We start from the raw sequence: 14,742 nt of genomic DNA, 5'->3' as shown, positions 1-14,742 counted from the left end.
TCCACACTTGCTATCCAGTTAGTTCATCTGTATTAAATAGCCTCAAAATTACAAGTTCAACATCTTGTGCAACTTATTTGACTTTTCTAATACAAAATGCCTTTTCATTTCTTGTGGAATTCTTATCCCTGAAAAAAGAGAAAAAGTTGAGCTGACAAAGTTAACCTTAATTTAACTATAAAATTCTTGTCATGATTATTATTATTATTATTATTTTACAATTTCTATACATGTTAAAATATTTTTGTGTGAATCAGACGTACAAAAGGATGCAATTGTTTTTCTTGGACACTGATCTAATTCTAGCTTTGACTCCAGTACAAATAGCTCATCAACTTTGTATGCACTTTCTTCCCAACTGCTTTTCCCCTTCAGTTTCCCATCTCAAGGGGCATCCTGTTGTTGACTTTTCAATTGTTTTCTTACAGTCAAAGAAGAATTTTCCCATGCTACTGTTGTGACAAGTACCAAGGGGGGATTAGAAAAATGTGACGTCTTTTCGTAGTCTACTATCATGGACGATTCTTGCTAAAATTATATCAAATTATCACAAGATGTGTAAAGAATAAATCTAAACATGACATTTTTTCCCCTATCAATTAAAACAATTCCAATGTGTCAAAATAATATTTATGTGACATGATTTTGACCATGAAGTGCACGGCACTTTACACAGAATATTTCTTGGGTTTCTTGAAAATTAGCCTGTTTCAAGGGGGCGGCCATGTCTCATGCACTTAAGGAACTATACGCAGAGACCCATTGTCCCCTATTCTACATTACAGACCTTGGGCTGTTTCCATAAGAACCGGTGAGAAAACTGATGAGAAATAAAAAATGTATCCAAAAAAGAAGAACGCATTAGAGTGATGATAAAGACCCTAAAAAGGCCTCAATGCAACAGGCTGAGTTAAAATCTTGTTCCCTCATTTGAGTTCAGCGAGTATATCAATATTTGCTGCCTTTTTACAATGTGTGAGGTTAGTCACAATATGCATTCACCCATGAAAACAAATGTACAAGCTCGTAAAATGTTCTGCAGTTAATCATTGGTCAGGTGCAATTTGCAAATAAATGCATGAAGACACTCATTAATGACACGAGTGCTCTTGTTTATCTTACCGTGTCAGAGAGCTGAGGTTTGAGGTCGAACTTGAGGAAGCGGAACGCCAAAACTGGAACTATACAGATTGCCGTTGCCAGTGCAATAGTCAACCACACAACTGGTTGCAATAGTGTGCCCTGAGCACTTGCTGCGCTCAAAACATACAAACAAACATATTTTTAGGTCTTAAATAGTAATAATGTATTGGAGAAAGCAGACATTCCATTTCGGAGTTCCCCAAGGCTCTTTCCCAGGTCCTTTAAAAAAAAAAAAAAAACAAACAAAGAAGAAGCCCAAACAGGTGGCTTTTATAGTGACACATTTTTAGTTACAATTTGATTCTATGATGTTTAAGGGGGTAACCGCATGATGGACTGACCTACAAAATGGAAGTGATTGGGAAAGCTCCTGAAGAGTGTCTGGCTGCGTACAACAAACATGATGGTGAAATAGCAGCCCAATGAACCCCACACAAACACATGGTTGAAGATGGTCCAGAAGCTCGTGTCCAGTGAGATCTACACAATCCAAAACATACACAAACAGAGCAGCACACTGATGATTACATGTAGCCAGAAGGCAGCTGCATGGAAAGTTCAGGCCAATCTGGTCTGGCTTACCTGTACGCTCACTACAATGACCAAAGCTGTTGCCGTAGTGACAGCAAAGGTCTGGTAGTCTACAAGAGGCTCACCGCTGCTTTGCGAGGTGTCGGCCAGGACGGCGTAGGGGACAAAAAACAGCACCAGTGATGTGTATATGCCCTGGGCGATGCAGATAAAGAACTCTCTCTTGTTGAAGAGGAGGTTGAGTTGGCCGGGCTCATACAGCTTTGGATACTCCAGGCTTCTTTGATCAGGCACGTCCTAAAATGCAAGGTGGTACAAAAAAATAGATAATGAGATGCTGTATTAAATCCTCTTTCGTGCTGTAGCATCTTAACTCACTATTGGTATAAGCCACTGGCATTCTGTAACTGGAATTTCAGTGGGGACTTATCCGACCGAGTCCAATTGTTAATACCAATCATGTTACAATTATAGACATGATCAACACTCTACAAAAACCCAATATAACCGCATGCAACTCTGTCATGTACTTTCCCTAAAGCAGTTCAGAATCAATAGTTAATAATAACAATGACTATAATAATGAGACTATGACAAAACCACAAACATTTACCAGTATATAAAATACATCAAACTCCTCAGACACTGTGCTTATTAAACATATTATTGTGTCCACATCACGACAAACATAATTTCGAACTTGGCTGTAATGTATTTTACTCTGCCCAACCAATCAGAGGACAGACAAGTGCTGAAGTTTTTCTGGGCAAGTGAGATAACCCTGGGAGGCAAATTTCAACACTGATTGGTTAAAGAAACAGTCCCATTGCTAGTATAGTTTGTTAAATTGGCCAGCGCTACCCTGGAGGGATTAAATTGACATGGTAGCACACTGAGGCGCAAACCTGATTGGATGAAAAATGTAAATGAAAAGCAGTACAGTAAAGAGAAAATGTACAAAATGAAGAGAATAGACAATTGGGAATACAATCTCATTGAACAAATATTAGAATTTGAAATTGTAAATGTAGTGTAGTGCTTGTGATAGTTGGGGCCAGTAGAAAAGGCCTTGCTTTCACTTGTAGAAACTTCACACCTACTATTAACAATACCTGCTCAAAAATGCCCATTGCGAGCACAGGCAGAGATGTGTACACAATGTTGTAGAGCGTGATGAAGAACTGATCATACACCGTCTACAAGATAGAGAGAGAGAGAGAGAGAGAGAGAGAGAGAGAGAGAGAGAGAGAGAGAGAGAGAGGAGAGAGAGAGAGAGGAGAGAGAGAGAGAGAAGGATGATGGTCATTTTGGTTCCATGATTCAAGACATGTCTGCGCCATAATCTTTCCTTACTGACCTGGGCAGAGAAGCCACAGAAGAAGCCAAACCAGAAGTGCACCATGGTGAAGGCAAAGTTCTTGTAGAAGAAGTAGCACAGGAAGCTGCACATTCGGAGGTAAGACCATCGGCCGTGCACCAGCAGGAGGCGCTGCAGGAAGCGGAACTGGGAGAAGGAGTAGTCACTGGCCAGCACAGCCTGGATGCCTTCTTGGCCCGAGATACCAACGCCAATATGAGCACCTGAAGGAGGAGACCTTGGCTTAGTATAATTTTCATGCTGTGTGAAATGAAAATAAGCATCATTTCTCAAGGTAGGGAACTCAATATCCAGGAAGTCCTGTCAAGAAGATCCAGACCCTAACCAAAAAAATTGAACTGTAGAAAAAAACAACTACTACACCATAGCTAGCAATACCTGAACACATACAACAATCCTAACACCGTGCCCTAATCCTAACTAGCTGCTCTGTTCTTAACCCTATACAACACGTCCCAAACACACACCCGATCCCCACCCTAAAATCCAACCTGACTTTAATCCAAAAACTAACCCTACCCAAAATCTTACATGGACTCTTTATGGCTAAACCCTAAAGTGAGTGACATGGTGTGTCAGAAAGTTACAGGACTGGTCTCACTAAAATATTTAAACCCAAACTACAAACCCCACGATTTCCCTTTCACCGAGGACTACGCAACCGGCATCCGACAGTTCCTAGCAGAGTACAACATCACTGTGTTGGAGGAACCTCCCTACTCACCCAACCTGGCTCCATGAGATTTTTTTTTCCTCTTTCCAAAGCTCATAGGGGATCATCTAGTGGACTCGTTTTGAATTTTAGGGGCAACATCATGATGGCTTTTAGACAACGGCGTTGCGTTCCACATACACAGAAAAATAATACGTTGGGTGACCTGTCTATCTCAACAAAGCTTTAGCGTGCACTATTTGCTTGTCAGAGGAGTTGAAAGGTGGTTAAGGAAACGAGTTCCCAAAGGGATGATGACATCGTTTGCAATGCAAATAGGCATTGCTCAACAGCCTGCCTGGCTTTTCGTAACATTGAGGGATAAAAACACCTCTAAGCAAAGGTGGACAGATGTAGCTCAACTTCTCTTTTTCTCCTGACACCATGCTACTGCCTCCCCCCCAACTTGCTTGTGCATTCTACCTCCAACTTACTCTTGATCATGCTCACATCATTCGCTCCATCACCTATGGCCAGGGTGACGGCCCGCTTGTGTTTCTTCACCAGCTCCACCACCTGAGCCTTTTGCAGCGGCGTAACTCGGCAGCAAATCACCGCTTTGCAAGCGCACGCTGTCGTGACAAACTCCTGTTCCATGTCTGCTTCCAGTGCGTGGGCCTTTAGGACAGCAGAAGAGAAGACTGACTCGTTTGTTTGATACTCTGTTGACCAGTGATTGTCAAACTGTAAATTGCTGTATTATAACATGTATATGGGGTTTGGCAAGACAAATAAACCAAACATAAGATTCACATTCACATTACTAAGTCAACATTATTCTAGTAAGATTCAGAATTTTTTTATCCCGACAAAATGTCTTCCTGTAGACATACACTCACCAGTCACTTTATTCAGTACACCTGCACCGTGAGATCCAATACAAGAGCTGCATTTTTGTCAGTCTTGTACTGAATTGTGTGAAATGGGACCTGTTTTTTGTTTGAATTCATACCAAGCTGTGACCATTGATGACGAGGGCAAAGTCCCCAGAGATGTTGTCCATAAGGTTGGATGAAAAAGGGAATGGTGCCAGTTTTCCCCCTCTTTGGGATATTTTCAGGCAAGCTGCTGCACATCCCTCCAGTGCCTCTTCTTTTTCACCTTCCTTCATTTGAGAATGTGACATAATCCTTTCCCTCGCTCTCCTGTAGAGGAAGAAACCTGTCTACCAGTGCCACAAGATGTCCAAAATCTAATTTCTTCCAATGAACTGCATCCGTTCATCCATCAAGTCTGACCTGAGTTCTTGCGTCACTCTCTGGACAGTGCGTCCGGTAATGATGAAAACCTCGGTCATATCATCTGTCAGCATCTTACACGAGTAGCCAATATTGACAGCGGTTTCTATGCGAGATAAAATAGTGGGAGATGAGCGGATCCTGGAACTGCCTTGTCAAAAATTCTCACTGGTATCTCACCTTGCTTGTCTCCTGTAAGTACCCAGGTCTTGATGTTGGCCAGGGAGAGGAGAGCGATGGTCTCTGGGACACCTTCTTGCAACTTGTCCTCTATAGCCGTAGCACCCAGCAACTAGACAGAGTGAATGGTAACTGGGCCTCAAAAGATTGTCTCACACCAAAAGAATAATCCCCCAAAAAATAAAAGTTGAATCAGGTCAATTGTGCATTTTGTGCATTTTAACTCAAAAAGCTTCCTTCGTTCTAAATTTTGCTCTTGAGTGCTACTTACTGTAAGTCTCAGAAATTTTGGTGTTGTACAAAGTCCATCCAGCTGTGCATCCATCCATCCATGCATCCACTCACGCATTCACTCACTCATTAGAAACTGGAGTCTATCCTCAACGGCTGAAGGCATACTGCCCCCTGGATTGGCTGTCACTAGGTTGCAGTTCATATACATCAGTCATACCCTTAGCCACGCCTACGAACTGAATCAGTACACATCCCTAACTGGCTGCAAAGAAGTCAGCTGGGTGGACCACACAACCACAAACAAAGACGAAATTGTGTCTGGTTGCTGAAGAGAAGCCTGTTGACTTCACTCGGGATGTTGTAGTCCTCTTGAGCAAGGCCGTGAACTCATCCTTGGCCAAAAATCAGATACCCTAGACTGGACACCAAAGGACTTTTCAGTGCGGAAGTAAGTGAGAAGTGATCCCAGGCTGGAGGAAATATGGTTACGTGAGCCACTACACTATCAATGACACCTGCCAATGAAGGTTTTCGGTATCTTGCTCAGGCAAGCCAAAGCAATCCAGTTGTGGGATAATAACCCTCAAGTACTACTAGAATTTCAAACATAAAATCTGACTGGCACAAAAAGCGTAAACCAGTGTACACGCACACTGACCGTCATGTCTTGTTCGATCTGCTCATAGGAAGCCGACAGCAGGTCTTCTTCTTTCTCAGCACGGCGGTGGCTTTCAGACCACATCTCCCATTGCTCCTCTGACAGGTCCCTATACGCCAGAGCCAGGGTCCTTAGTCCATCTGCGGCGTACTCCTGGAACCCCCCAAAAATAAGCAAAACCTGAACACATTGGCATGAAAAATTGTCTTCTAATGAGGTGTTTGCAAGAGCTGGTCTTGCCAATTTGCAGTAGATGGCAGCACAGGTTCCTGCAAGATCGCACCCACAAAGTTGATTGAACCTGTGGCTGATGACTCACGTTGAGGTGGTCTGAGGTGATATTGATCAGGTCCTGCTTACAGGGGCAGAGCCTCTCCAACAACACAGTGTCAGCACCTTTGCAGTACAGACGGATCCTGCCCTCAGGGTTACGGACTGACATACAAACAAGAGAATGAAAACACGCAGGATCATCAGGCTTCAAGAATAATTTGACATAAAGTCACACTCACTACTCACAACTAATTATACTGTACATACAGGAACATCTAAACACTACTAAAATGCTCTCACACGCATACACTTGAAATTCTCACACACGCTACTGAAACACAAAGCTTTGGCCTCACAGTTCTGAGGTCCCGGGTCCAATCCCGGACCCGCCTGTGTGGAGTTTGCATGTTCTCCCCGGGCACTCTGGTGTCCTCCCACATCCCAAAAACATGCAACATTAATTTGGACGTTCTAAATTGCCCCTAGGTGTGATTGTGACTGCGGCTGTTTGTCTCAATGTGTCCTGCGATTGGCTGACAACCACTTCAGGGTGTACCGCCTCCTGCCTGTTGACAGCTGGGACGGGCTCCGCCAATCCCTGCGACCCTTGTGGGGATAAGCAGCAAAGAAAATGGATGGATGGATTATATTTTATTTCATGAATCCTTTTATTATGATATTTTCCATCGACTTTCTACAAGTTCAGGATATAGAGAAAGTTCATTCTGCGACAAGCTTGTGCGGATTCTTTATTTACAACAGCAACATGGGAATTTCAATTTTCTTTGCGTCAAGAATCGTCTCACCTCATCTCATTTTACTCAATCTCAGTTTACCTAAATTTATCCAATCTTACCTTACTTTTTCTCATCACATCTCACTTTGTCTCATCTAGCATCACCTTATCTCATCACAAGTCACCTTAATGCAATTTATCTCGCCACACCACATCTTCATGTCTCTTTATCTTACAAAACATAACCTTGTGGCATTTTCCTTTCCTCTACCTTCTGATCTCATTCCATCTCAGCTACTCTAATGTCTCATTTAATTTTTTATCATTTCATCTCATCTCACTTCAACTAATCTTATACAGTATCTTCTCACTTTATTCCTAATCCATATTTTACATCACCTTATGTCATTTTACTTTTCCTTATCTCATTTATTGTAATCTTTTCAAACACAGTAAGTAAGTTTCTTTCGGCTTGTCCTGTTAGGGATCGCCACAGCGTGACATCTCAGATGGCACAGTTTTTACGCTGGATGCCCTTCCTGACGCAACCCCTCTTGGGGAGTGGAGCTCCCAGTGTGATACGAAGACACGAGCTCTGGTTTACCAAACTCTAACCACTGAGCTATGAGGCCTCAATCTTTTCACACATAATTGTATCCAATTTCACTCTAATGTATCGATCCATCCATCCATCCATCACACCAATGACAGACATCCTCTTGCGTGTGTTGTTGAAGTCCAAGATGGCAAGCAGCGTGTAGGTGACGGGCCGTCCCATCTCAGTGGTGGTGATGGTTCCCGGCGTTCGAGAGCGAAACACGAATCCAAAATTACGCGCAGCGGTCACCAAAGCCCTCTCATCCGGGGACTGAGCTTTGTACACTAGCTCTCCTAGACGCACACATACAAAAGGTAGAATATCACGGACGGGATCACGTACATATGATAGCTACGTGGCATTTCCTCCTCTTCCTCACCCTCATTCTTCTCCTCACTCATGACGGTGTGGCAGAGAGCGAGCAGGCGGAAAAACTCTCGAACGTGAGGATCTCCCACTTTGACCGACTCCAATAGTGTGTCGTCATAGAAACAGAAGTCTGGGTCTGCCAGGGGATTGAAAGGAATGAAGTCCAGCCTCTGTGGAAGAGAAACATTCTTCCTGTGTCAGATCACTGTAGATTTTTTTTATATTTTTATTGACGGGGAATACCAGACCTTTGGATGCGCCCCCAGTGGATCTGCTACCTCCCCTAAAAGTCAGCCAAATCTAGTTACACACTGAGATATAAAATGATGGATTGTATAATGGTATCATCGACATTTGTTGATTTGAAGTCAAGGAAAATTTGCAACAGAAAATGGACACGTAAAAAGTGTGTTAACGTGGAAAGCATGTGTACCCGTGTGTGCAAGGATGTATGGACTCACCGTAACTATGTCCATTGATGGAGCACTTGTTGAAATTCATAACGTTCTGAGTGAGGGTTCCAGTCTTGTCACTGAAGATGTACTCAACCTGAAGAAAACCTTTTCTGGTTAGAAACAAGGTATCTAAAATCAATTTAGCTATATGTAGATTGTAAAACTGCATGTTTATGGATCTGAATATGTACTATATGTACAAGTATTTATCATGTCGATCTATTTATTTATTTATTGTTTTATTTATTTATTTTGTCAGACGGTAATCTGTTGGTAAATAGGAGTGTTTTGTTTTGAGCCTGGATGGGGGGCATTTAATATTGTAATACAAATGTGCAATAAAAATAAAAAAAACAATAAATTTTTTGGTTAAAAAAAAATGAAAATGTCAACATTGAGTCCCCCAACCTACACTGGTGTTGCTATTTTGCTGGAGAAACCCACCTGGCCCAGCTCCTCACTGAGGGTGGTGGTCCGGGCCTCGGCTGCCGTGTTGCACTCCGGGCAGAACATTCTCTGGTCCCAGTTGATGAAGTAGCTGTGGCCCAGTCTGATCACCTCCACACTGTTGCACACACACAAGATGTCAGCTAACTCCCGAGTGGTTTTTACATTGTTATTACTTTAATCTCACAACATTGCCACACTACTCTCAAGAAAGTCTGACTTATGTCGGTAATTTGTGCAAAAGTTTGGTTACTTTTTTCCCTTGTAATACTACAAAAAATGTTCCAGTAAAATTCTGACATTAATTTCATAAAATGATTATATTTTTCTTTAATTATAATTTTATTCCAGCGGCACAGTGGATCCAGCTGGTAAAGCGTTGGCCTCACAGTTCTGAGGGTACGATCCCGGCCCCGCCTGTGTGGAGTTTGCATGTTCTCCCTGTGCCTGCGTGGGTTTCCTCTGGGCACTCCGGTGTCCTCCCACATCTCAAAAACATGCAACATAAATTGGACACCTTAAATTGCCCCTAGGTGTGAATATGAGTGTGACTGTTGTCTCTCCCTAAGTCCCCTGCAATTGCCTGGCAACCAGTTCAGGGTGTATCCCACCTCCTTTCCAATGACGGCTGGGATAGGCTACAGCACTCCTGTGACCCTCGTGAGGATAAGCGGGAAATAAAACGGATGGATAATTTTATTGTAAAAGTATAATGATTACTTTTTTTTTTGGTCAGGAATTAAGTAATAATTTCTTGCAGTTTAAAGCTTTATTCTCACAAAATCGATTTGTGGAGTGATGCCTTGTGTCTCATAAAATTCAGACATTTTCCTTGTAATGTGTACATTTTCACTCTCTATCATGTGATACACTATTTCTTTTCAGAAGACTGTGGAAAATAAGGCCTTATTCTCTCAAAATTCTTTTTGGATTTTCTTCTTTTTTGGTCATAACATTACAACCTTTTAAAGGAAAAGTAGGATCTCATTGGAGGTGCGTCCTACGTCCATAGCTTTTGTCATGCTCCTGGATTCCAGCCAGGGCTGGGCGTGGCCAGCTGATCTGAAGGTGCACACCTGCGCCTCATGACCTTTGATTAAGACCCAGTACATATAGGACCCGGGGGACGACTATTACTCTGCTAGATCGTTGCCTCACATGCCTCGTTCCCGCACTACCGTACTTCTGATGTCTACCTCCCGTGTACCGACCAACGCCTGTCTCCCGACCTACCCCGTAAGCCTGCCGTTACTGATCTTGCTGCTTGTTTGGACTGACTCCCTGGTAACCGACATTGGAATGAATAAAGGCTTATTCCGCACTGCTTACCTCTCACCTGAGTCGTGCATTTGGGTCCACCCCCGAGTCTCGTCCGTGACAGAACGATCTAGCCAAGAACATGGACCCAGCCGACTCTGAAGCCATTCGCCGTGCGCTGCAAGTGCAGGGCAAACGCCTGGGTGAGCAAGAGGCTGCTCTCCAGGGTATGACTCACCAGATCCAGGAGCTCTGCACCCAGCTGCAACCGTGGCTAGCCTCCCAAGCTAGCGCGGCCACTCTTGTGCCTCCCCGTGCCACCATCACTCCGCTCTCTCGACCAGAGCGGTTCTCAGGCGACTCCGGTAACGTCAAGCCCTTCCTGGCGCAGTGCGATCTCCACTTTGAGCTGCAAGCTCCCGCTTTTCCCACAGACCGCTCCCGGATCGCCTTCGTGATTTCCCACATGACAGGGAGGGCGGAGGCATGGGCCACCGCCGAGTGGAGCCGTAACTCGGAGACCTGTCGCTCATGGGCGAGCTTCGTCTGCGCGCTCACCCAGGTGTTCCAGTATGCGGCTCCGGAACGCCAGGCAGCGTCGTCACTCATGACAATTCGCCAGGGGCGTCGCCGCGTGTCCGACTACGCCATCGAGTTCCGGATTCGGGCTGCCGAGAGCCGCTGGAATGAGGAAGCCTTCCATGAGGGACTGTCCCCACAGATCCGTGGTCACCTCGTGGCCATGGATCTTCCGCCTTCGCTTAACTCCCTCATCGCATTGGCCCTCAAGGTGGACCAGCGCCTCACCGTGCAGAGACAGATGGAGGGCCTGAGGGAGGAGGAGAGGGAGAGTCGCAGTCCGGTTGTTTCCGCTTCCCGGCCACCCGTGTTGTCAGCTTCACCGGAAGCCATGCGAGTGGAGGGGCTTGGCAGCTCAGCGGAGGAGCGCTTACGTCGGCGACGAGAGGGACGCTGTTTTTACTGCAGGCGTTTGGGACACTTGATCGCCCGTTGCCCGACTCGACCAGGGCATTCTGACATCAGGATCGGTACTCCGGTGAGTGTGCGGTACACCGCGACGGGGTCAGGGAGGTCCCTTCTTCACCTCGCCTTGGGAACGGACTCCCGTTCATGCTCTGTGACAGCTTTCATTGATTCTGGGTCGGAAGCAAATCTGATAAATCCCCGCGTGGTCGAGGAGCTGGGGGCAGCAACGTTTTCGTCACGCCTATGCCGCCAACGGCAAGTTCCTTTGTCGGGTTACACATCGCACTCAGACGCTACGTATGAGCTTTCCGGACGCTCACTCGGAGCGTATTAGCTTTCATGTCATCGACGCACGTAGTAGCGACATCATCTTGGGCAGCCCGTGGCTCAAAGAACATAATCCGCACATAGATTGGACCATGGGTCAGATCAAGACTTGGGGAGAGGACTGTCTCAGTCGCTGTGTCGCTGTCCGGAGAGACAGGGGTATTCAAGTTGCGCCGGTTCGGCTAACAGAACCTAGTACCGCCCTGGACCTGACCGCAGTGCCCTCCTGCTACCATGACCTACGGGAGGTCTTCTCTGAATCTAAAGCAAGGTCTCTGCCGCCACATCGGTCATACGACTGCGCGATTGAACTCCTGCCAGGCACCTCTCCTCCCAGAGGGAAACTGTTCTCTTTAACCGGACCAGAGCATCAAGCCATGAGGGACTACATCGAGGACTCGCTGGCAGCCGGACTCATTCGCCCCTCATCCTCACCAGCCGGTGCGGGTTTTTTTTTTTTGTCAAGAAGAAGGACTCCACGCTGCGACCCTGCATCGACTACCGAGGCCTGAACGACATCACGGTCAAGAACAGGTACCCTTTGCCGCTTATCTCTACAGCATTCGAACTCCTCCAGGGAGCCCGGATCTTCACCAAGCTCGACCTGCGCAGCGCTTACCACCTGGTGCGGATTCGGGAAGGGGATGAGTGGAAGACGGCATTCAACACCCCCACAGGGCACTATGAGTATCTGGTGATGCCCTTCGGACTGACTAACGCTCCGGCCGTCTTTCAGAACTTCATCGACGTGCTTCGGGAGTTCCTGAACAGATCTGTCTTTGTTTATCTGGATGATATTCTCATCTTTTCAGCAGACCTAACCTCTCACATTCAACAAGTCAGAGAGGTGCTCCGGCGTCTGCAGCAGCACCAATTATACGTGAATATGGAGAAGTGTGAGTTCCATCGGGCATCCGTGTCCTTCCTGGGCTTCGTCCTGGCTGAGGGAGAGATACGGATGGATCCCGGGAAGGTCGACGCGGTGCTGCGGTGGCCTACCCCCACCAACAGGAGGGACATACAGAGGTTTCTGGGATTTGCCAATTTCTATAGGAAATTCATAAGGAACTTCAGCTCCGTGGCCGCTCCTCTGCATTCGCTCACCTCGCCACATACCCCCTTCGACTGGTCCGGGACCTGCCAGGAGGCCTTCAGCAGGCTCAAGGCAAGTTTCACTACTGCGCCCGTTCTCATTATTCCGGACCCAGATAACCAGTTTGTGGTGGAGGTGGATGCATCAAATTCAGGAATCGGAGCAGTCTTGTCGCAGAGGAGTCCCAGGGATGGAAGGATCCACCCGTGCGCGTTCCTGTCTAGAAAGTTGACCCCGGCAGAGAGGAACTACGACGTGGGAGATAGGGAACTGCTGGCGGTCAAGAGCGCGTTGGAGGAGTGGCGGCACTGGCTGGAGGGCTCGCAAGTACCGTTCGTTGTCTTCACGGACCATAAGAACCTTGAATACCTGAGGTTGAACGCCCGTCAGGCCAGGTGGGCCCTATTTTTCACCCGCTTCCACTTTAAGGTGTGTTTCCGCCCAGGCTCCAAAAACGGCAAGCCGGATGCACTCTCGCGGATCCACGAGGGAGGGCGCACGGATTCAGACGCCGCTACTATCCTGCCAGCGAGGTGCTTCGTGGCCGGTTTCACCTGGGCGATCGAGTCGCGGGTGAAGGAGGCTCTGGGAGAGACACCGTCACCCGCGGATTGTCCGTCGGGCCGCCTGTTCGTCATCCCATCTCTGCGGGGAGACGTCATCAACTGGGCCCATACCAACAAGACGGTCTGCCACCCGGGTATGGCGAAGACACGTTCAGTGGTCGAACAAAGGTTCTGGTGGCCTAACCTCAGCAAGGACGTAAGGGAGTTCGTCAACGCCTGCCCGGTGTGTGCTGCCAATAAGACTTCCCGCCTACGGCCTGTTGGTGAGTTGCAACCCCTGTCCATCCCCTTTCGTCCGTGGTCACACATCGCGCTGGACTTCGTCACCGGCCTGCCGCCTTCTCAAGGGAACACAGTGGTGCTGTCCATAGTGGACCGTTTTTCCAAAATGGTCCACTTCGTGCCGCTTCCGAAGATCCCGTCGGCCAAGCAGACAGCCCAGTTGGTATTAGACGAGGTCGTCCGTTACCACGGCCTACCCCAGGACATCGTTTTGGACAGGGGTCCGCAATTCAGCGCCCGTTTCTGGAAGGAGTTCTGCAACCTCATCGGCGCTTCAGCAAGTCGGACATCGGGTCATCACCCAGAGTCTAACGGCCAGACTGAGAGGATTAACCAGGAATTAGAGACCGGTCTTCGATGTCTGGCATCCAGAGACCAGAGCACGTGGAGCCAGCACATCAAGTGGGTGGAGTATGCCCACAATTCTCTACCTTCCGCTTCAACAGGTATGGCTCCACTCCATGTCGTGCATGGGTATCCTCCGTCCCTGTTTCCTTCACTGGGCACAGAATCCACAGTTCCGTCGGCCTTGGCCGTGGTGCGACGCTGCAAACGGACCTGGGAAGCAGCTCGGAGGACACTGCTGCGCATGAGCAGCGCCTACAAGGCCGCAGCAGACCGCAAGAGGAGGGCCGCACCTGAGCTCAGAGTGGGACAGCGAGTGTGGCTCTCCACCAAAGATCTCCCGCTGCGGACAGAATCCCGCAAACTTGCTCCCAGGTTCGTTGGCCCGTTCCCGGTTTCCAAAGTTATTAACCCGGTCGCCGTCTCGTTGAAACTGCCCAGGTCGATGAGGGTGCACCCGACGTTCCACGTCAGCAGACTTTGCCCGAATCGCACATCGTCGCTGGCTCCTCCGCTCAAATCCCCCCCGCCCCCCCGCATGGTCGACGGTGGGTTGGTGTACACTGTGCGCCGGTTGATTTCTTCCCGTCGCAGAGGAAGGGGGGTCCAGTACCTGGTGGACTGGGAGGGATATGGCCCGGAGGAGCGCTCTTGGATCCCCTCCCACTTCGTCGTGGACCGCTCCCTCATCAGGGACTTTCACGCGGCTCACCCTGATGCTCCTGGGCCGTCCAGAGCCGGCCGTTGAGGGGGGGGTTCTGTCATGCTCCTGGATTCCAGCCAGGGCTGGGCGTGGCCAGCTGATCTGAAGGTGCACACCTGCGCCTCATGACCTTTGATTAAGACCCAGTACATATAGGACCCGGGGGACGACTATTACTCTGCTAGATCGTTGCCTCACATGCCTCGTTCCCGCACTACCGTACTTCTGAC

General features: G+C 47.7%; 1 protein-coding gene across 1 annotated transcript in view; it reads right to left on the bottom strand.

Moving 5' to 3' along the window:
* The window catches only part of atp8b2 (ATPase phospholipid transporting 8B2), a 42,669-nt gene that overhangs the window by 1,249 nt on the left and 26,678 nt on the right, over positions 1-14,742 (bottom strand). The window contains exons 13-28 of the mRNA XM_061820931.1: positions 8,950-9,070; positions 8,512-8,599; positions 8,299-8,333; positions 8,061-8,220; positions 7,786-7,974; positions 6,394-6,509; positions 6,075-6,227; positions 5,183-5,294; positions 5,003-5,108; positions 4,717-4,909; positions 4,199-4,382; positions 3,032-3,255; positions 2,787-2,870; positions 1,726-1,971; positions 1,485-1,623; positions 1,123-1,253 (exon numbers count right to left, since the gene is read on the bottom strand). Coding sequence (XP_061676915.1) covers positions 1,123-1,253; positions 1,485-1,623; positions 1,726-1,971; positions 2,787-2,870; positions 3,032-3,255; positions 4,199-4,382; positions 4,717-4,909; positions 5,003-5,108; positions 5,183-5,294; positions 6,075-6,227; positions 6,394-6,509; positions 7,786-7,974; positions 8,061-8,220; positions 8,299-8,333; positions 8,512-8,599; positions 8,950-9,070 — 2,281 coding nt within the window. The remainder of the gene's footprint in view (positions 1-1,122; positions 1,254-1,484; positions 1,624-1,725; positions 1,972-2,786; positions 2,871-3,031; positions 3,256-4,198; positions 4,383-4,716; positions 4,910-5,002; positions 5,109-5,182; positions 5,295-6,074; positions 6,228-6,393; positions 6,510-7,785; positions 7,975-8,060; positions 8,221-8,298; positions 8,334-8,511; positions 8,600-8,949; positions 9,071-14,742) is intronic.

This window comes from Syngnathoides biaculeatus, chromosome 5 (genome assembly GCF_019802595.1).
Source record: "Syngnathoides biaculeatus isolate LvHL_M chromosome 5, ASM1980259v1, whole genome shotgun sequence".
NCBI classification, from domain to species: Eukaryota; Metazoa; Chordata; class Actinopteri; order Syngnathiformes; family Syngnathidae; genus Syngnathoides; species Syngnathoides biaculeatus.
This window is presented reverse-complemented; position numbering and strand designations above follow the sequence as displayed.